General features: G+C 37.3%; 1 protein-coding gene across 1 annotated transcript in view; it reads right to left on the reverse strand.

The window, feature by feature from the left end:
• Positions 1-22,741, reverse strand: part of RNF150 (ring finger protein 150) — a 328,862-nt gene that overhangs the window by 57,857 nt on the left and 248,264 nt on the right. Inside the window, exon 6 of the mRNA XM_031941619.1 lies at positions 914-1,010. Within this exon, the coding sequence (XP_031797479.1) occupies positions 914-1,010 (97 nt within the window). The remainder of the gene's footprint in view (positions 1-913; positions 1,011-22,741) is intronic.

Genomic DNA, 22,741 nt, shown 5'->3' on the forward strand with positions numbered 1-22,741 from the left:
TCACTAGCCACCATTGTTTGTGGGCTAAACTTGACAAGGTCCTGGAAATGTCTTTTTTTCTCAGTTTGAAGCCAGCTGGCTGGAGTCTCCACACTGGGGGAGATGCTGAACTTTTTATGGATATTTGGAACTGAGGGAGGCTTAGTCTGATGGCAGAATGGAAACCAGGTCCTGCCTCCAAAATTCTGGACACAGAAGAATCCACACGCAGATCTTTTTTTAACAGCTAAACAGAATCTAAGCCTTTCTTTCTCATCACTGCCATGATCCCTCAAGGTATTAGGAAGTTTGCTCACCGACTCCTGGAGTGGCTCAGTTCAGATTAGGCCCAGAGGATGAAGTGACATTAAAAAAAAAAAGCAGTTGAAGTCATTTCCCATTGGTGTTGTGCAGGTGATAGAAATACAACAGATATATTCTATCAGTGAACTTGAACCCATGCTTTTTTCATTTTTTGGAACACTCACCATTCATGCAAATCATAACCAGAATAGGACTCAGAAAGTAAGCTTCAGAGTGAGATTTGAATCTAGCTATTCCAAACTTCAGGTTCAAAATTTTTTAATTCTTCCCACTTTCTGTCTGTCTCATCATTAACAAGGAAAAGAGAAGGCTAACTGCATAAATAGCATCTTAATGCTGAGGAAGGATGATCCAAAATGAAAAAGAGGTGGGAAAATCTCTAGGGGCTCATAATGAGGAGAAAATGAGAAGAAAGATACCTCCAGACATACAAGCTCATAAGGAAGTAACACAAATGGTGTTTGTCACTCCCGTGACATCCCTCTCTTGGGGACCACTACAATAGAAGCAGGGAACAATGTGTGTGACTTTTCTCCTTTGTGTTCATGAGCAGTTAGAAAAAAAAGGGAGGATATTGGTTTGGGGAGTGGGGACGGGGCACGTTGCTTACCGGGATGCCTAGGGCCTTAAGGATGTTCATCTTGCACATGGGACAGGTTCGATGGTCTAGCAGCCATGGGTCTACGCAGGACTTATGGAAAAGATGTCTGCAAAGAGAATCATAAATTTTAGCACCGGACATCATTCAGCCCTTCCCACTTCCCCTATTTTACAATGAGCTTGTCACCTTCTTGCTGAATCTAGTGTGCCTTTTAGGCAGCTAGTTGGTGCCTAATGCAGAGTGCTGGGTCTGGAGTCAGGAAAACTCTTCTTCATGAGTTCAAAACCAGCCTCAGACACTTCCTAGCTGGGTGATCCAGGGCAAACTGGGGGGCACATTCCAGACCTGGAGTCAGGAAGACTCATCTTCAATGAGTTCAAATCTGGTCTTAGATACTACCAGGTCTATGATCCTGAGCAAGTCATTTTGGGTTCCATTTTCCTCAGTTTCTTTCTTTCTTTCTTTCTTTTTTTAATGGATTTGGAGAAGGAAATGGCCAATCATTGTAGTATCTGCCAAAAAAACCCCAAATGGAATCATGAAGAGTTGGACATGACTAAAACAAATGAACAATAGTGGGTTACTTTTTTTTTTTTATGATATCAGGGATCTGTTTAACAATCTTATTTTTCCTGGTTCAAGAGGGTGTGTGTGTGTGTGTGTATGTGTGTGAAAATATCTTCAGCTTTGTCTACTAAATTTTAAAAATTTGGGGCACATGGAAAACAAGGAGGCTTTTCCTTTGCTCATGACAGGAACATGACAGCTTCGTAACATTAACAGATAGAATGTTATTAGTGGACAAAGGTACAAAGACAAGTATACAGAATGCCTTTCTATTTCTTGTTCTGGATATAGCAGAAAGAAAGCTGGATTTATACAGAAGACTAAGCTCATGTTCTGTGATTTATCAGTTCTATCATTTTGGGCAAAGCATTTTGATTTCTTCCAGCCTTAACTCATTTCCCAATCTATAGAACAGGACTACATACCTTCTTGGGCTATTTTGGGGATTAAGTGAGATAATTTATATAAAGTGCTTTGTAAATTGCAAAGTTCTAGGTCAATTATTATTATTACTTTCAAATAAGACAGATCCCTCTCCTATACCCTCAAATGACATAATACAAAAAAAGTGGTAAATTCATATATGTGATACTATCAAGATGCTATGAAGGATCAAAGAAGGGAGACTGCTATTGGTTGGGATATCAGAGAAGGTTTCATGAAGGAGGAGACATCCAAGCTGGACCTTAAAAAGATAGGTAGGACTTCAGAAGGCTAAATTGCAGAAGAGTGTTTTCCAGATGCAAAGAACTATGGCAGCAATGACAAAGAAGTGGGAATGCTCAGAATTTATCTAAAGAACATCCAGGAACATAGTCTTGTGGAATCAGAGAATAGGAAAGGGAAAGTAGGAGATAGAGTAGATTGGAATTAGGTTGTAGAGGGGCTTGAATGCCAGAATAAAAAGACTGGTCTCTACTCAGTAGTCAATGAGGAAAGGGAGTGATTTATCTGGTTAAAAAATATAGACTAGAGTAGGAAAATATGGGATCTGGTGACAGGTTGATTGACTGGATGACTAATCTGATAACCCAAGTGAGATTTAACAGTGGCCTGAATGAGGGTCATGGTCATGGTAATGGAGAGGACAAAGAAAAGAGCTACTGCAAAAGTAGAATCCAGAGGCTTGCTAAACAACTGGTGGTTAAAAGTTAGGAACAGGAGAGGTCAAAGAAGGCTCTGAGATTTCAAGCCTGAATGGCTGGAAAAATAAGGAATTATTCATAGAATTAGTAAAGTCAGGGAGAATAACAGTATTTTTGGGGGGAAGAGGAGGGGAATTATGATCTCTGGTTTTAGACAGTCTCTTCAATCCAATCCAGGTAACATTTATCAAGCACCAGCTTGAGTTTTTATTAAGTATGTAGTCAGGCAATGAGCTAGTGACAGGGGATATAAAGAGAAAAAAAGGGGGAGGGGAATGATTCCTGCCCTGAAGAAACTTACATTCTAATTAAGAGGACATATCCTATAAGCAAATAAGCAACTATACAGTAATTTTAAGAGGGAGAGAATGATAATATATTTCTATTACCTTCTTATTTCTGTTGCCTCTTAATTCTAGTAGTTATTTTCTATTTAGACTGTATATAGCTTTGTGTTTTTATAATTGTTATTTTTATGCCATTTCCCATTTTGATTGTAAACTCTTCGAAGGCAGGGACTGCCTCTTGTCTCTTTGTATTCTCAGAACTTAGTGCAGTTTCTGACATATATAATGCTTACCTTAATAAGTGTTGATTGATTGATTCATTGCTAACTTATGAGTAGGGGCTGGGAGGTCATATGCTATCCAAGGTGCTAGCAATACATTTAGGTCCATGTCCAGCAGGCAGATAGAAACATGACTTGGAGTTTAAGAGAGAGGACTCCGGATCTGGAAGTTATCTGTATTAGAGGTGATCACTGGATAACATGGCCAAGGAAGGAAGCAGAGAAGAAAAGTGTAGGAAGAGAATCCAGGAAAGAATGAAGGATAGGAGCAGTTGGAGATGTAGAACAAAGATCTGTCCCTTCATTTCTATGGCACCATTCTAAGTCAAACTTTTATCCCTTACTTGCTGGACTACTGCAATTGCCTGCTAAATGATCTCCCTGCTTCTGGTCTTTCACCATCCATCTTGCACAATATCAGCAGATGAGACATCCTAAAGCTTGGTTTGGGGTTAATCCCCTGCTTTAACATCCTTGAATGGGGTCCTCTCTGCCTACTGGGTCAAATACCATCAATGTAACTATGTGTACATTGTCTTAACTTTATGTCATTTTCAAAAAAAATATAGGAAGTCATTGCATCAAAAGAAAACGAGGAGATAAGGAAGGTCAAAAGAAGGACTGAAAAGATAAAACACAATTATTCTAGTGTGCTAGAGCTAGCAGGAATTCTACAAGTATTAAATTTTCAGCAAGAGCATCTGATAAACCTCAGAAACCAGTAAATACTACAAATTAGGATTTGATTTATCATACTGTTGATTGTCTAGGCTTTAGAAAGTGATGAGGAAAATGTTTATAATGTAGAATAAACTAAAAATAAATCAAAAATGCATTTTTTCCCCTCCAATGACCTTCCCCTAGAGAACCATTTCTTAAACATTTACCATCACATTTATGCTTGTTTTTTAACATATATTACGTGCCAATAAGGTAGGATCAAAGGATTGAAAAATAGAAAAGGAAGGAGAGATGACCTAGTTTATAGGTAACAAGTGTCACAGAGACGATAAATGTCACACAAGTGACACACAGGAGCTAAGTAAGGGGCAGAGCCTGGATTCTAATAGTGATTCCTCTGACTCCTGATACAAGGTTTTTCCTAGTACTCATAGATCTTTATATAGTATTCGTTACACACTTCATAAAATCTGATAATCTTAGAATCTTTTTATGTAGGACTGCAATCTAGATTCCTTACCCTGCCCCAAATAGAGAAGCAAAAATCCAAGAGAGCAGATGGATGAATACAAAAAGAGAAGAAGAAGCCAATCAACCAATAAGAAATCTATGTTAAGCATCCATTGTGTCTGGCACAGTGTTAGGTCCTGAGATACAGAGATACAAATACAAATCTCTTGGAGGACAGTGTCTTTGCATTTCCTTCCTTCTTTGTACAGTTTTTGGCACAAATCATCAGCAGTAAACATTGTTAGCAGGCACTTTGACAAATAGTCATATGAACAACTAGATACATCATTGTGTTCTGTGAGAAGAGAGGAAATGGCCATAAGCTGCAATGAGAAATGGACTCTTGAACATAGGAGAGGCAGCAGGAATACTGATTAAGGGAAACTAAGTGCCAATGAAGTTCTTTTTCTTGGGGGAAGAGAGTGTCCAGAACTGTGATTTTATCAGTGTGAAGAAACACCCTCCCATCATGCAGATGAAGAATTTATCAAATTTATCAGAGACAATTGGGGTTTAAGTGACTTGCCATTCATGATTTTTGTTTGTTGTTCATTCTTTTTATCAGACTCGATATGGGGGTTTCTTGGCAAAGACATTTTATAGATGAGGAGACTGAGTGTGGATACCTAATTGGTTTAAAACTTTCCCCTCCTCTTCCTCTCCATCCCCAGTCACTGAATCACTGAACTCCTCACCTATACTTTCTTATGTAATATTCTTTTTCTTTTTCACAATATTTCTCTCCCCCATCCTTCTTTTCAACATTGCAAAATGGAGAGAGGATGTTTGTTTTCCAGTCTCCCTGATTTCTCCATGTCTGCCATCTTCTGTCTCCATTAGAAACCTTGTTACCAGAGCTGAAAGGAGAACTCCATCTTTCCTTTGGCACTGACTCACACTGCTCCCTCTCCCTAAGGCAACACAACTAATAAGGTGTGGGAGTCACATTGGCGCCTACAGAGAACAACACCAATGCAGCCTTTCCCAAATGGAATACTCTGAGTCTACACTAAGCTGGTAATCCCCTTTAGAGCTCCTTAAACAATTTACCTGGCATGGTATTCTATACAGCATGAGGGAATTTATTATTAACAAACAAGGAAAATCTTTTCATCTTGTCTCTAGGTTAGATTACAACCATTCTTCATGATCCTATTGGAAATGAAAAGATTGTATTTGGGACAATCTAATGTACTTCCAATGCCTCTGTTGTCACACTGATGATGCTTCTCTCCAATGAATTTAAAAATTCATAGCAGTTGGAAAGGACCTTCCAGGTCTTCTAAAACAGCCCTCCCCACCTCCCCAAGAAAGCTAATAGAACAGAGGCAAAAAGAAGGGATATGATTGGCCCAAGATCAGAAAGGTTGAAAGTGGAAGAGCCTCATTTGATCCCAATTTTTGGGATTTCAAATTCAGTTTACTTTTTATGATACTGTGTTGCCTCCTAAGCTCCATTCTCAGAGCTGAATCCAGATATGATGTGTCAATAAGGTTCTGTTCCCTTGACCATGCACTTGAATAAGAGATCAAGACCAAAAAAAAGAAGTTTGTTTTGGGTGCATTCAACTGACCCAAAATGCTAAAATTAAACTATCAAATTCAATTCAATTCAATCTGACAAACATCCATTAAATGCCTCTAATGGACAGAGTATTGCAGGTAAAAATAAAGAAATGAGATTGTATTCAAGGAACTTACTCTATCCTAGAATAAGGGGTGGTATATACCTATATGGACACCTAAGGATTTTAGAAAGAAAATTGACAAGGTGATCAAGGAAGGCTTCATGAATAAGTAACTAAGTCAGCTTAGTCCTGAAGCAAGATAAGATATCGGAGGGACCAATGAGGAAGGAATTCATTCCAGCCAAGAATAACAGTTTGGGTTTCAGAATGCCAGTTTAATTGACAATAGAGTTCATGATAGAAAGTAGAATAATAATAACTAATATTTATTTAGTGCTTTAAAGTTTGTAATATGCTTTATATACATTATCTTTTCTTCCCTTCCTCCCTCCCTCCTTTCCTCTGGCTCTTCCTTCCTTCCTTCCTTCCTTCCTTCCTTCCTTCCTTCCTTCCTTCCTTCCTTCCTTCCTCTCTCCCTCTCTTCTTTCCTTCTTCCCTCTCTTCCTTCCTGTCTCCCTCCCTCCCTTCTTCCCTCTAGTCCTTCCTTCCTTCTTTTCTTCCCTCCTTCCTTCCTTCCATTCTTCCCTCTTTCCTTTTTTCTTCTCTTTCTCCCTTCTTTAAGGGTTTCAGAAATTTTAAAATGGTTTTTACTGGTACCTTATATAATAAAAACCAAGTGATATAGTCAGATAAGAGATGGATAATGACATTCTCTTTTTGGCCTTATTTTGATGCAGAGTCTTTATTTCCTCCTATTCTTTTCCATAGGAAATTAAAAATTCTGGAATTTAGAAGTCAGCAAACTTTAAAACCAAGATCTCTTGGAAATTTGCTGGGAAATTATCTTCTATAAGACGAATGCCTGTGTAACTAGCTACCAGAAATTAACTGGGGAGCCACATAAACCTTTTAGCTCTAAGACAGAAAGAAAGACTGAGAAATCTTTGATAGAGACTCTAACCTCAGGGACATAGGAAACATTAAAAATTAGATTTAATTCTAAAAGGACCAAGTAGTTGGGGGTGACTCTGCCCTGAGATATTTTCATGTGGGGCAAAGAGTCCCTTTAAGAGAGAAAGTCCAATTTCTAGCAAGGCTTGGTCTGAGAGACAGACCAGGCCATTTTCTGGTAGCCAGTCCCTTCAAACTTAATTCTTGTTTTTGAATCATATTTCTTGGTAATGAAACTTTCATTATCTGTGTGTGATGGGGGGGGGTGCTCCCAAGTCTGTTTGTCCATTCTTCCTCCCCTCCTTCCCTCAAATATCTTAATACACTTTTTTATACAACAATCTCTTTCCAGATACCCTTCCTTCCACCCCATCCACTACATTAACTTCCCTTATTATAGAAGGGCTAAAAAGCCAAACCTTCTGATATAGGAGCCAAAACTAAATACATAATAGTGTCTTTATAGGAGGCTCATAAGATTCTACATCCCTAAAGTCACCCTACTGCTATGCTGATTTACTTCTCCAAGACATAAATACATGTTTGTCACAGTGAGATTGATTTGAAAAGGACTTCCCAATGATTTTGATCAGCTGTGAAACATTTCTTAGAGTTCATAGAATTCAGAGCTGCCGGGGTCCTCAGAAGTCATCTAGCATAGCCCCTTCATCTTATAGGAAAGGGACCTATGACCTGGTGAGATGAAATCACATAGTAACAAATAACATAACCTGAAAGAACTTCCTTCTTGGGGGTCATTTGCTATTGGGAAAAAGCATGACTATTTTGAGAGGCGCTGGCTGAAGTGGACATAACAGATAAATCCTCCAAGACATCAAATGGCATAAACATTAAATGACTCGTACCCTCAGTTCTTTATTTCTATAAAGATTACTATTTGAAAAATAATCTTGCCATTTTAAAGAGAGGCATCCTCTAGTCAGAATGGCAGAGGGGGAGATAATAATAACTAGTCAATGATACTAAGTCCTAAGCGTTAAGGGAAGTGCACAGAAAGGAGATAGTTTTAGTCTTTACCCAGGAGACATAAGATTGAATCACCGTCATTGATTATCTCTGATAGGGGGATTCAATGAAGACCTGAATTGAATCTGAATGCTAGGTTCTTGAAAAATACTAGGAAAACCATTTCTATTTCATATATTTGAACTTTGCTTTCCCCCTATTGCTATTCCTATGAATGAGAGAGTTAGAAGCCATCATTTCAGTGCACCCCGGGATTGCCCTAAATCCTCAGCTGTTCAATGCTAAACCAAAAGCACATCAGCCAGATTAATCTTATCTTACTTGTTTTTCTATTTCAGTTTTCCCTTTCTCTTCATTCACTCCTCCTTCTCTCCCACTCTAATATGATAGAGATCTCACCTTAGAACACCAACTATAACTTTTTATAATATAATGATTCTATGTTCATTTTCCTAACTTTTCAGCATGAGAATATTTCTTTTAAAAATATATCTTTTTTTCCAAACATCAAAAATCTGCCTTCTACATATAACCTTCTATAACACTACACTCATTTTTCTTTAATATTTTTTAAATGTTATTTTTTAAAATGTATGTTTTATATAGTATGTGTATATATGTGTAAACACATGTACATATATACACATATAGATATATTTACATGTGTATATATGTAGAATAACATGTATGCACATATACATGTATACAATGTATGTGTGTATATTTAGATATTATATTTGTATATATGTCTGAATGTACATAAATTTTAATGTGTATATATGTATATTATATATGCATTGTATACATACTTATATGCATATGTTTCCAATCATCAAAAAACTCTGCCATTTTTTCTCTTTTCTCTAAGCAAGATAGTGCAGTAGATAGAGTGCTAGGCTTGGCAGTCAGGGATACCCAAGTTAAAATCTGGTTTCAGACATTTACTAGCTATAAAACTCTGGATGACTCATCTGACCTTTGTCTCAGTTTACTTAACTGTAAAATAAGGATAATTAGAGCACTTAACTTCAAAGGCTATAGATGAAATGAAACATTTGTTAAGTGCTTAATACAGTACTAGCACATAGTAGTCACTTAATAAATACTTGTTTTCTTCCTTCCTTCCTACTCTAATCCTTCAATTTAAAATCAAAGAAAAACTAGGGGCCTGTTGCACACTTGTGTGGCCAAGCAAAATAAATTTCTGCACTGGCCATTAAAAATACAAATATACATAATACACATATAAAAAAGTATGATAAACACATATAAACAGGCATGCATGTCTCTATATATTATAAAATATATTTAATTTAATTATATAAATGTGCAAATGTGCTTTGTTTTTCTTTCATTCTAAATCAAAGGTTGGAGGAGGAAGGAAACAAACGTTTATTCACACATATCTTATATAACATATTACATGTTTTATATTCTCACACACATACATACATACATATAAATAGGATGTATGTGTTTATTTTGCACTGAATCCTTCACTTATTCATCATTAGTTCTCTGGAATCAGGCTTGATAATTCCACTGATCGGAGTTTCTAATTCTTTCATCTGTCTTTACAATATTGTTGCCAGACAAGATGGGAATTTTTTAAAAAATGAATTACACCAACATTATCAAGATTTTAAAAGTATAGAATCTTCCACCTTGTTTGGTGAAACATACAGATCGTGTTGGTTTTCCCCATCCTTGCCTTGTACAATGTTTCTGGACCAAAAGATCCAATTATCCAGCTCCTTTCTGGGTAATAACAATTACAGCTGGCATTTATTCAGCTCTTTATGGTCTACAAGTGCTTTGCTAATATGAACTCAAAATTTCAGAAATCAAATATCAAAATATCCTCAAAATAATCTTGAGAAGCTTAAGGGAGAGTAATCTAATTAAGAGGGAGAGTGATGTGCGTTCATTTGTGAAGAAACTTAACAATCAGTTAAGTATTCTTATGGAAAGAAAGACATACTGATCTTAGAGTAAGACAGATATGAATTCAATTCCTGATTCTGATGCTTATTAACTGTGTGATACTTAATCTTTCTCAGTCTTAAGTTTCCTCATTTGTAGAATGAGGATAATAATAGCACCTACCTCCTTAGGTTATTGTTATACATGAAATAGTATGTATAAAGAGCTTTGCAAGCTTTAAAGCACCACAGAAATTCTAGCTACTATTACTATGATATTGGAGTCTTTATTGAGATGATATTTTAAATTGATTTTTGCAATTTCTTACTAATTATTAGAAATTACTAGTCCTGAGAATGATGTCAAAGCTCAAGGGCTGTGAATTCAGTTTTGATTTCTTTTCGTTGATAGAATTCCCTCTTGAAATTACCTGACAGCTATTTTGTACATATTTTCTACAAGTATCACAAAATACATACTACACAATACACACATACTACATAATGCACATATATACACATGTGTGAGTATGTGTATGTAGCATATCTCTTACCCCTCCCCTCCGTAGAATGACAGTCCTTTATGTCATGTTTAAGGTAAAAAATACTATAGTACATAGGAACCTAAAAATTTTTATTGAAATAAAATGAATGAGAAGGGATGAAAGGAAGAATCAGGAATTCAGCAATGAATTTGAACTGAAAAAATCCTGGGGAAAGTGAAAGGGAAGGAAAAGGGAACTGGGAAAGGCTTCCTTAGCATGGCCCAGCTCATTTTTCTATGCAGAACTACACAGTACATCGCTTTTCTAATTACCAAACGTTCTCTTTCCCATTTTCCCTCTCCTTTCTAATATTCTACTCTGAACAAACTCCTTTAATAGGTTAAGAGATGAGCTAGTGTTTCAAATTTAGAATCAATGAAGAAAGGCTTATAAGGTGGATAAATTAGAATATTTACCTGGGACAGACAGTTCAGGCGAAGAGAGTTGGGTCCGGAATTAAACGGTCATAAGACCCTATTGCTGTTGCTGAAAGGAACCCTACAGGCCAGGGTAACTGGCAGTCTGGATTGGACCTAAAAGCTTCTTTAATGACCTCCAACTTCCCATAGTAACAAAGGCACTTCTCAGTGCTAACATTCTACCAGAGTTGTTTTCTCTCAGTAAGACATGGAACATGATTGCCCCCAAATTAAAAAAGAAATATTTCCCAGAGGGCAACAAGAAGCAAATGGAAGAAATGAGCAGGTTATAGACAATGGGGAATGTCATCATGACTGCACATATGTATCCTACATCAAATTGCTTACCATTTTAGGGAGGGGGAAGGGACAGAGACAGAAAATTTGAAAATCAAAAATTTTAGAAAATAAATGTTAAAAATTGTCTTTACATGTAATTGGGGAAAAAAATTGTATGCAAGGAATTAAAAATAAGTAGACCATATAGTGAGGGTGAGAGATGAGAAGTGGATATCCTAAGTACTCTACTAGTATTCTCTGGGTATCATGAGAGATGACTGCCAGCACACTGGGAATAACCCTGGTAGCACACTTATAGCAGGATATGGATACGAGCTGACCAGGGTAATGTGATCTGCATTGCTGAAGAGAACTTCCAAGTTTAGGAGTTCTCAGATTAATTTAAATTATTGAGAATAAGATAAGACTTGGAAGGGAACTAAAAGACCATTTAGCCTAAGGATTTCAGGGGGTTTAGGAACTTTATGGGGGGAAAAATTTACACTATTTTTACTATCATCTAACTAAAAATTATTATTTCTTTCAATTAGGAATCAAAAAATGAGAAACATTTCTCTGATAAGGGGTCCATAGGCTTAACCAGACCACAAAAGGGGGTCTAAGACGCAAAAAAGTTCTTCCTTTATCTAGTCCTCATTTTACAAATGAGACTCAAAGAGATTATTCTAAGAGCCTTCTTAGAATCACCATTAAGGAAACATCTGTTTTATGGCACTAAATGAAATAAATCAGGCAGAGTGCCATTCCTCCTGAACTCTGCTAAGCTCAGCTCCAGCTTGCTTTCTCTATAGTCCTATTCAATGGGCTGTTCCATTTCCTGCCCCTCAGCATTTGCACAGACTGTGATCCTCATGATTGGAAAACACTCCTTGCCCACCACCTCTTAGAAGCCCCCAAGCTCGTTCAAAGTTCAGTTTAAGTGCTACCTTTTTTGTAAGCTTTTTCCATCTTCACCTGATTCCTGCCCCATCCTCTTCCAGGGGATTACTTAGTTTCTATTTTGCATCTAGTTTGCATTTATTTCTATGTGTACATTTTATAAGAGAATTAGCTTCTGGAAAGCAAGCATTGTATTATTTTTGTCTTTGTATTCCTGGCACCTAGCAAGCTGCCTTAAATGATTATTGACTGATGGCTAATAGGGACATTGGTGCTAATGGAATTGGTCTGGTCTTTGTGTTGTCTAGCTCCATCTATTTAAATTTATGTAAACATGAGGAATAAAAGGTGCAGACTCAGTGACAGGATACTAGATATTAATTTTCACATAAATACTTAATTTGTTCAGGTAAGTCGGCTTCTGGGACGGTGGCTATGGAGATTGTGTCTGGATCTTGCCCTAATAAGTAAGACTGCAGTATTGGGCAGGCTTGCTCCTCTAACCCTCACTGGCCCTTACCTGGGCACACTGGGCTCCCAGTTTTTTAGGGAAGATCTGGACTATATCTGTCTGTTCCTTGAACAGGACGCTGCCCATCTGCCAAAGGAACATGCATTTGCACAAGCTATTCCTCATGCTTAAAATGCATTCCCTTTTCATCCCAGAATCTTTTTTTCTTCAAGTCTTCACTCAAAATGGCACCTTCTTGGTAAAATCATGTGTGATCTCCTTTTTCCTTACCCACTCCCCCCTCTCAATTTTCTTTTCATTATAGAAATCCACAGAAAAACGTAAGCTCCTTAATGACAGGAATTGTCAACTAGGAAAAGGGACAGTGGACAGAGCACTGGTCCCTGGAATCAGGAGGACCTGAGTTCAAATTTGGTCTCAGACACTAAATATATAATCTTGGTTAACTCAATTTCCTCATCTGTAAAATGGGGATAAGAATAGCACCTACCTCTCAGGATTGTTGTGAGAAAGAAACAAGATAATAATAGTGAAAGGCTTAGCACAATGGAATACAGTAAATGTTGTATAAAGATTAGCTGTTATTATTATTATTAGTTGTTATTATATTTTCTCTGAATCAAAAGTGGTTTGCATAAAAATGCACCTGGAGAATTTACTGAATTTCAAGTACAATCATCAGTACATTTCAAGTACAATTAGATCCATCCTGTACCACAACTCAGCTAATCCCAAAATATTTTCTTGGATTTGGAATAGGGACAGGGATGAGAAATCTTGTATTACTTTTATTTTCTTTAATCAACTCTTAGGATCTAATGCTGGAAGGAACCTGGGAGGCCATCTGGTACAGCCTTTTTATTTCATAGATAAAGAAACTGAGGTTCAGGTTAAAATGGCTTTGTCCAGTGATTCACAAGCAGGAAATATCAGAGTCAGTATTACAAGCCAGATCATCGGATCACATATACATTGTTCTTCCCACTAAACCATGATGCTTCTCTGGGCTTTGGGCATAGCTGTAAAGAAAGCTTAACTTAAAAAAGTGAGGATACTTCATCAGTTGACATCAAGATCAATTCACCTTTCTTGTACTCTAGAGAAAATGAATGAATCTAATGATCCAGTCACATTGCTTTTTCTTACATAGAGCATTCCAGCTCCCAACTCTGTCTGAAATATTCTCCCTTCAACTCCTCCTAATAACTTCTCTGGTTTCTTTTAAGGCTCAGCTCAAATACTACCTTTGGGAAAGACAGGCAGCCTTTCCTGGTCTCTCTCCCTCCCCCTTCATGACCTTCCAAGCATATGCAAAAGTTTTACAAGTAGATATTAATTTGCATGATCCCATTAAATTGCATGGTCCCCCCTATGCAGGGACATAGGTTTTGCCTTTATTTGTATCCTCAGCACTTGGGACAGTACCTGACACATTTTGTTGTTTTTCAGTCATTTCCGACTCTTTGTGACCCCATTTGGAGTTTACTACACAAGAATACTGGAGTAGTTTTCCATTTCCTTTTGCAGCTCATTTTACAGAGGTTGAAACTGAGGTGGAATTAAATAATTTTCTCAGAGTCATACGGCTAGTGAAGCATCTGAGGACAGAACTGAACACAGACCTTCCTGACTTCCAAGCCCAATACTCCATTCCCCCAAACCACCCAGTTGATCACCCAATGCATGACAATCACTCAATAAATACTTAGTGAATAACTGTCATTTATTAAGGACATACCGTGTGTTAGACACTGTATTAACCTGGGGAATAAAAATGTATGAGAAAACAGTTCTTGAACACAAGAAACATATATTTTAATAGAAGATGATATACATACAGAAGTGATGGTAGCCAGAGAGGATTATTTAGGTTTGGCGCAGTGAAGGCTGTCTGAATACAGGGAAAAGGAAGTAGATGAACACTTTTTTTTTTCTTTTTGCCCAGGAGCTATGAGAGAGCTGATTTGATTAAGGTCCCAGAGCTGAAGTGGGGGCGGTGTCCAGGGTCCTGAGGTTAGTAAGAGAATAGCTTGGGAGTAAAGAAACCCATGATCCTTTGGGATAAAAGTTTCAAAGAAAAATAATCTGCACTTTCTTTTCCCTATTTTGCCCAACTTCTTTAGGCTCAAATAGAGGGAGATTGTGTCCTTAAAATCCAACACTGGTCTAATTATATCATTTGGCTTGGACACCAACAGTGGTTGGCATTCAACTGATATGTCAAGATGATTAATGCAAATGAAAGATCTTGATACTTGAGTGCCATCTTTAAAGAGGTTACTACAGTTCAAACCTCCAATCATAAAGCAAGAGGAAAGTACAGAGATCATTTATCCCCTAACCAGTCCTCCTTCTTCTTGTTTCCACATGATCTGGCCTTGTGTTGTTTATTCTATAATCTTCCTCAGAATTCTGTGATATAATGAAAATGGAATAGAGTTTGGAATCAAAGGACTTGGCTTTAAATCCCAGATCTGCAATTTACTAGTTGCAAGTCTCATCATAAAATTATAGAATTTCAAAATTGGGAGGGATCTCTCTGGCCACCTAGTCCAACATCCACATGATGGTGGTCTGCTACTGTGTAGCAGATAAATGGTTCTCCACTCTTTGCTTGGAGATGTCTTGGGGAACTTAGAATTCATATCTATAAAATGTGGTTGGACATCGTTGGTTGAAAATGGTTGGACTAAGTCAGGGATTCTTTACCTGGGGAATATGAATACCTCATGAAAAGAGGTCCATGAATAGATTTCAAAGGATCCCTGCATTTGGGCAGGAAAGGATGTTACTTTTATTTTCACTAAAATTTCTTTGGGAAAGTGACATCTTTCCCAAATCCTACCTTTGGGAAAGACAGGCAGTCTTTCCTGGTAGTACGTGGTATTTCTTTCAATTATAAATAAAGACAACAAATATTCTTCCAAAAAGGAGTCCACAGGCTTTACCAGATTGCTAAAGAGGTCCAAAACACACACAAAAAATTCAAGATCCTCTGGACAAAATAATCTCTAGGGCCCCTTCCAGCAGTTTCACATCTTATCAATTAATAAAAATCATAGTATCATAGATTTAAAGTCTATGCTAATCCTTGAAAACTCAAGGAATTCTAATCAAAGTCATTTAAATTACCCAAAACAGACACTGGTTGCTCCTAAGTGCGTACAATTTTGATAGACCTTGATATACAGTGAGTAAATTTCCTAGGAGATACCAATCTATGTTGGAAGAGTGAGATTTACACTCACAGACAGAACACATACACATACATGTGTACCCTAAACCAATGTAATCAAAGATCCAGCTCCTCTAGCTATGTAAATTACAACTAACATGAAATTTCATGCCTCTACTTCCCTCAAAGTTTCTCTGCTTTTGCTAATCCTTGTACATTCCCAAATGATCCTCAATAAAGTCTTAGGACTGACCAGTTGGCAGTGTAAGTATCCCTCTACACTGGGTAGAGAGCTGGACTCAAAATCTGCCAGGTCTGAAGGCTTTAAGTCTTGCCTCTGACACACATTTCTTTTGTGACACTGGGAAAGTCATATAACTATAGGAAACTCTCACAAATCACAAGTTACAGAGTTGGTGTTGATTTCCATTGGTTAAATCAACAGATTCAGTCCTTATCCCAATCTCATCATACACAAAGGATAAAATCAGTCCAGGCATTTCTTGCAGAGTCCAGATGTTAGCCAGTCACTGTTTCTAATTCCAAGCATGACAAGGATCAGAACCAAGAGCCAATTCCTTTTACAATGGTCCATAAAACTCACGAGTTCCAAGCTTAGAAATTCCTGGGTTGAGGGCTCTTCCATGTGCATGGAACTCATTCTAAAGGGAGACTGGTTTCTGGGAGAGAGCCACTCAGGAGCAGCTAAGTGTCTATTTTCAGTGATTCAAATGGCCTTGATTAGAATTCCTTGAGTTTTCAAATATTAAAATGTGATTCATGGTTTGAGTCATTTTGAATCGGATGATAGCAAGCAGGAAAAGTAAATGATTGCGCCCAAGAAAAAGTTGCTACAGAAATGAATGTCAGAGCCAGATAAGGGTGTGGGTGCCTTAGGCGGCTGCATAAAGACTGTAAAACTTGTATTTAAACTTCAAGTCAGCTTTTAGAGGACATTTATACTGACAACTGGTCGGTACTAAGAAGTCACCGGGGACCATTTGGGAATTTACAAAGGTTAGCAAAAACAAAGAAAGTCTGGGGGAAGTGGGGACACTGAAATTTCACATTAGCTGTATTTAAATAGGGAGAGGGACTGGATCTTTGATTACACTGGTTTAGGGTGTGTGTAAAGCTCACTCTTCCAATGTAGGCTGGCACCTTCTTGGAAACTTAGGACTTTAAAGCACCGAGAAGTAATGCAATATGCCAGGGGTCACTGAGCCAATATGTGTCAGAGGCAATATGTGTCATTGAGCTCATATTTCCAAGGCTCTGCTTCCTCTTATACTTCTTTGCATGTGCTTTAACTGTATATAGCTAGAACTCCATTAGTGGGAATAATGAATTCCCAGAGGTGGTTGTCTGTATTCAAATTTATAATACTGGAAGTTGTAATTATGTAAAATATGGTAATTAGTTCTAGTCCAGTGGAAATATATGGTGTGAATTTCAATAATGCTTCCACAGTATTTGCAGCTATCAGGGAATTGGTTCTATATTGTAGTCCAGCTGAAGAATATAAGCTCCTTGTGGACACAGATCTTATAGCTCCAGTGACAAGGATGACAACTGTCCCATAGGTGGAAAAGTAGGAGGAAGGGCAGGAAATGAGCATTTGTATCATACTTACTTTGTATCAAAATTGTTACATACTTATTTGTATATTACATACACATGTATGTTACATACACATTTGTATCATACAATACCATGTATTGTATAATACATATTATGCATCATACTTGTTACATACTTATTTGTATGTTACAGACACATTGTATCATACAATACTTACTACGCATCATACTTGATAAATACTTATTTGTATGTTACACATATATGCATGTTGCACACATATTTGTATCATACAATACTATGTATTATATCATACTTACTATGTATCATATTTGTTACATACTAATTTGTATGTTACATATATATTTGTATCATGAAATACTATGTATTGCACCACACTTGTTACATATTTATTTGCATGTCACATCCTAGGTATATATAGGTATTATATGTGTGGGTGTTACATACATGTTTGCATCATACAGTCACACACTTATTTGCCTGTTACATGCATATGCATGTAACACACATATTTGTAGCATGCAATACTATGTAGCATATAATACTTACTATGCATCATACTTGTTACATATTTATTTGCATGTTACATGCCTATGTACATTACATATATGTGGATGCCACACATATATTTGCGGCATACTTATTTGCATGTCACACACATGTAACATACAAACACACACGTAACACAACACACATATGTAACATACATGTTTGTACCGTACAGTACGGTGTAGCATATCATACTATGTATCATGCTTGTTACATATCTATTTGCATGTTACATGCCTATGTATACGACACACATGTGAATGCTACATACATATTTGCAGCATACTTATTTGCATATTACATACACACTATGTAACATACAAACACACATGTAACACACACATATGTAACACACATATTTGTATCATACAATACTATGTAGCATATCATGCTTATTATGTATCATACTTGTTACATACTTACCAGGCATTGCGGTAAGCACTTTGTAGATATTATCTAATCACTAATAATGATGTTATTTTTGCTGTATGGAAAACTATGTAGGAACTCCCTTCACCAATACAGCCTAGCATTGGTCTATTATTCAATAAATTCAGGAGGTTCTATACACTAGGCACTGTGCTAGGTGCTGGGGACGTAATGGCAAAAACAAATAACGTCTTTACCCTCAAAGAGTTTACATTTTACAGTAGAAAACAACAGAGATAGATATAGGTATGTTCAAAATAAATATATGCATGATAAATACAAGGTAATATGGGGGTGGTATTACCAGCTGTGGAGATTAGGAAAGAACTCAACAGGAAAATGACATTTGAATTTATGCTCAAAGAAGAAGAGGAATTCTAAGAGGGAATGATTCTAGGTACGGGGGACTGCTTGTTCAAAGCAAGGAGATGAAAATGTTTTTTTTCCTTTTATTTGGGGGGGGGGTGTCAGAATATCAAGATAACCAGTTTGGCTAGCCAAAGAATATGGTACTTAGTAAATCAGTTCAAAGCTCTTGCTCAAAAGTCAAAAAAGTTAAGTGGCTTGGGGATTAGAGGTAGAATTTGAAGCCAGGTTTTCTTTTTCTTTGGTTCATCTTTTGAGACAATTGGGGTTAAGTGACTTGCCCAGCGTCACACAGCTAGTAAGTGTCTAAGGTCATATTTGAACTTGGGTGTTTCTGACCTTCAAACCTTCTCTCCACTGAACCACCCAGCTGCCCAAATTCAGGTTTTTCTGACTCTGAGTCCAGACGTAAGTACTTGATGGATTGACTTTAGAAATAATGTAGTCAAGTTTCTTTGTGTTATTTAAAGAGAAACTAGAATCTTGAGCCATGAAAATCCTGGCTTAATGGTCAGTGCAAAGAGCAGTTGACTTGGAGTCAGGAGAAACCTGGGTTCTGACACTTAGAGACACCTACTCTCTCTGAGCTCCACATTCTTTCCTCTTGAATAAGAAGACAGCAACAGTAGGAGCTGCCTCATAGGGTGGTTGGGAGAAAGAAATGAGATATGTAGAACAAAAGCATTTTGTAAACCTTACTGTGCTATATAAGTGGGAGCTATTCTTAGCTATTCCTGGGAAGAAATAGCTACCTGGCCTTAGGGAGAATGGAGTTGTCATAATCAGGTCCATGACATTTTTTTTAAAGCTGTAAGTTTCATTTGCTGTGAAAGAAGAACAGCTGGAAGGAGATGATTCCTGAGTGGATTTTTTCATTGGTTTTAAGTGCCATGCTGTTCAGATACCAAGAGGTTTACAGCCTCTCCTTCTAGATTGGGAAGCCCACCCCAAAGCATCATCTAAGGTTCTAACTCTACCTAAAAGCCCACTGCAAATCAGAGTGCAATCTTATTTCCATTTGCATCCTAAGTGTCTTTCTGTTAATGTCACCCATGGCATTTGCCCTGCAACCATTCACACTAGTTTCAATTTTCATTTGCTGCAGAAAGCTGCTTGTTAGGGTGGAAAAAAAAAACAGGTGGCAATTTTTTTTTCAGTCTCCCAATTAATTGTTTTTCAAGTCTTGCTTTGCCTTTTTTCAGCACTAATGAGGTTGGTTACGCCTTACAATCTTAGAAAGATTGTAGCTATGTTTCAAAAAAATATGATCAATCCCCACTATCAGAGAGCACAATGAATATTTAGAATGACTCAAGAGAAATTTTGTGATACTATTAATGGAGAAAGGGAAGCAGGAGAATGGCTAACACATTAGAGGAAGCACCAAACATCTCCATAAAGAGACAGGTTGCCACGAAATACAGCAGAATACAGCAGAATACAGCAAGTGTTCTGAGGTCTTATACTTCAGTTGTCATTTGATGGTGAGATCCTTCTACATTAAACAGCATGACTGGCCATCAGGTTTTTGGCTGATGATCTCCCATAAGGGGATCTCACTCTTCCCCAAGAGAGGATGCACTGGAGTCAATGCAAGGTCTTGAAGAAGTCTTTCAAAAATATGTATACATTTTAATAGTTTTTTTGGTTTGTTTTTACATCCCTTTTATTTCTGAATTTCTTTGGGCAGTAAACTATATAAGAATGAAAAAGAAAACTATATATGTGTGTATATATACACATAAATACATATGTATATAGGTAGATATAGATACTGAAATCCATCCATCCATTTGTCTATTCTTTCTTTCCTTCCTTCCTTCCTTTTTTCCTTTCTTCCTTTTTTTCCTTTCTTTCTATCTATCATCTGTTACACAATGAATCAGACAATATATACTGTTTTCCATGGCCTCCCCTGCTTCTACAAATAAGGGAGAGAAAGGGCATTTTCTCGTTTATGAATTCATGTTTGAGTGACTCTATATATCTGGGTCAGAGCCAGTCTGTTAGTTCTGAAGCTCTATTTGCCAGATTTTAAAAATATAGCTATAGATTAGAATAACAATCTTAGAAACATGGGATTTAGCATTGGAAGGATTGTTAGCAACTGCTTAGGAAAATAGGAGTCGCCTCTGTGCATAGTGGGTCTCCAACCCAGAGGTCTTTAAATGAATGTTGGATGACCACTTACTTAGTTTCACAGACTTAAGCTGGAGGGGTGATGAGTTAAAACACCCTCTCGATTTTGCAGATGAGTAAAGTGAGCCAGGAGCCATCTTTCTTTCTTCTTGAATATGTATCCTCATTGCTTAGCAAATGTTTGTTGACTTAACTGGTTTTTTTGTTTCTGTGATTTGTGAACAGAAGAGGACCCTAATGTCCAGGGAGGGGTGGGGAGGTCAAACAGATAGTAAATACCCAAAGACACGAACAATACTTAACCAAGAAAAGAGTAATGAGGAATTGATCTTTTCATGCTGACCTGCTTGCAGCTATATTGCTGATGAGTCTAAGCCAAGTCAATGGGAAAAAGAACATTTATGACTACTGTTATCCTCCTAAAACCACATGTTGCTACTGGGATCTTTAATAGGGGAGAATGTCCACAATAAGAAAGACTGAGTTATATCCACAGAAAAGGGCACTTATTCACCATTGCCTCACAAAAAGGCAAACTATTTTTTTCTTGGCCAAAGTTCCTTTAGGGAAAGGAATATGCATTTATAAAATGCCTTCTATGTATCAATCACTGTGCCAAACACCTTATATCATTCAATTCTTATAGCATGGGTACTGTTATTATCCTCATTATATTTTGAGGACACTGAGGCAAACAGAGGGAAAATAAATTATTTGCCCAGGGTCAATCAGCTAATACATTTCTGAGGTCAGCTTTAAAGTCAGGTCTTCCTAATTCCAAGCCCACTATTCTCTCCACTCTATTTACAAAGTTGCTATGAATTCCAACTCAACCATAGCAGAAGTACCAAACAAGGTAAATTGCTGGGGGAGTCAGGAATTAGAAGAAAATATAGTAAAACTTTAATAATCAATAAAAGCACAGGACTGTATCACTCCATTATTCAAGAATCTTCTGTAGCTCCCTAATTCCCCAAGGATAAAATAATTGACAATGAAAAACTCTTCATATTGATTTCATGTTGTTCTATCTTAGATACTCTAAAATCACATTAGCCCTATGTGTTGGCCCCCTAACTCCTATCTCCGTGCCTTTTCATAGTCTGCTTTTATGTCTGGAATTTTCCCCCTCCCAACTACTGACTGCCTCTTCACCTCCTTCAAAGGAGTTATCTCCTCAGGTTATAAGAGTAATTTTTCTGATCACATAATGGCCAATGCTTTTTTTCCCTGAAATGACTTTTGTCTTTTATATTGATTTTACATATTATATGCAATTTATATTTACTCATGCTTTATGCCTTCAGGGCATGCAAACCCCATGAGGTCCAGGGCTGCTTAATTCTTAATTTTCCTATTCCTTTCACCTAGAGTAATGACCTCCCCTTTCTCTTGACCCCCAGTCTCTAATCTCCAACCATCTGTTAGATATCTTAACTCAATTTACCCCAAACAAAACTAATTTTTTTTTCTCACAAACCCCTTTCCCAAATTCCCAATTATTATTGAGGGTATCACTATCCTCTCAGTCACCTAGGCTGACAAACTCAGTATCATTCTTGGCTCCTCACTCTCACCTCCTATATCCAATCTGTAGTCTTGTTTCTATCTTTGCTCTAACAGTGCTGAGGTCCTTTGCTTAAAAAGGCCAAGATCTCCCATTGTTTCCAGGGTCAACTCCAGTCGTCCTGATCTTGCCACTGGACCTGGATGGTTCCAGAGGGGAAACTTAGGCTGTGACCTTGTGCATCTCATCCTAACTTAAACCCACTTCATTTGTAAGTCACTGCACCAGTTTCTGATGCCATGGTCATTTTTGAGAATGAAGGACAAATCATAAAGATATAGACAATTTTCAGATGATGAAATTAAAGCCATCTATAGTTATATGAAAAATGCTCTAAATCACTACTAATTAGAGAAATGCAAATTAAACAACTCCAAGATACTATCTCACACCTCTCAGATTGGCTAAGATAATGGAAAAGATAATGATGAATATTAGA

The sequence above is a fragment of the Sarcophilus harrisii genome, chromosome 6 (assembly GCF_902635505.1).
Source record: "Sarcophilus harrisii chromosome 6, mSarHar1.11, whole genome shotgun sequence".
Lineage (NCBI taxonomy): Eukaryota > Metazoa > Chordata > Mammalia > Dasyuromorphia > Dasyuridae > Sarcophilus > Sarcophilus harrisii.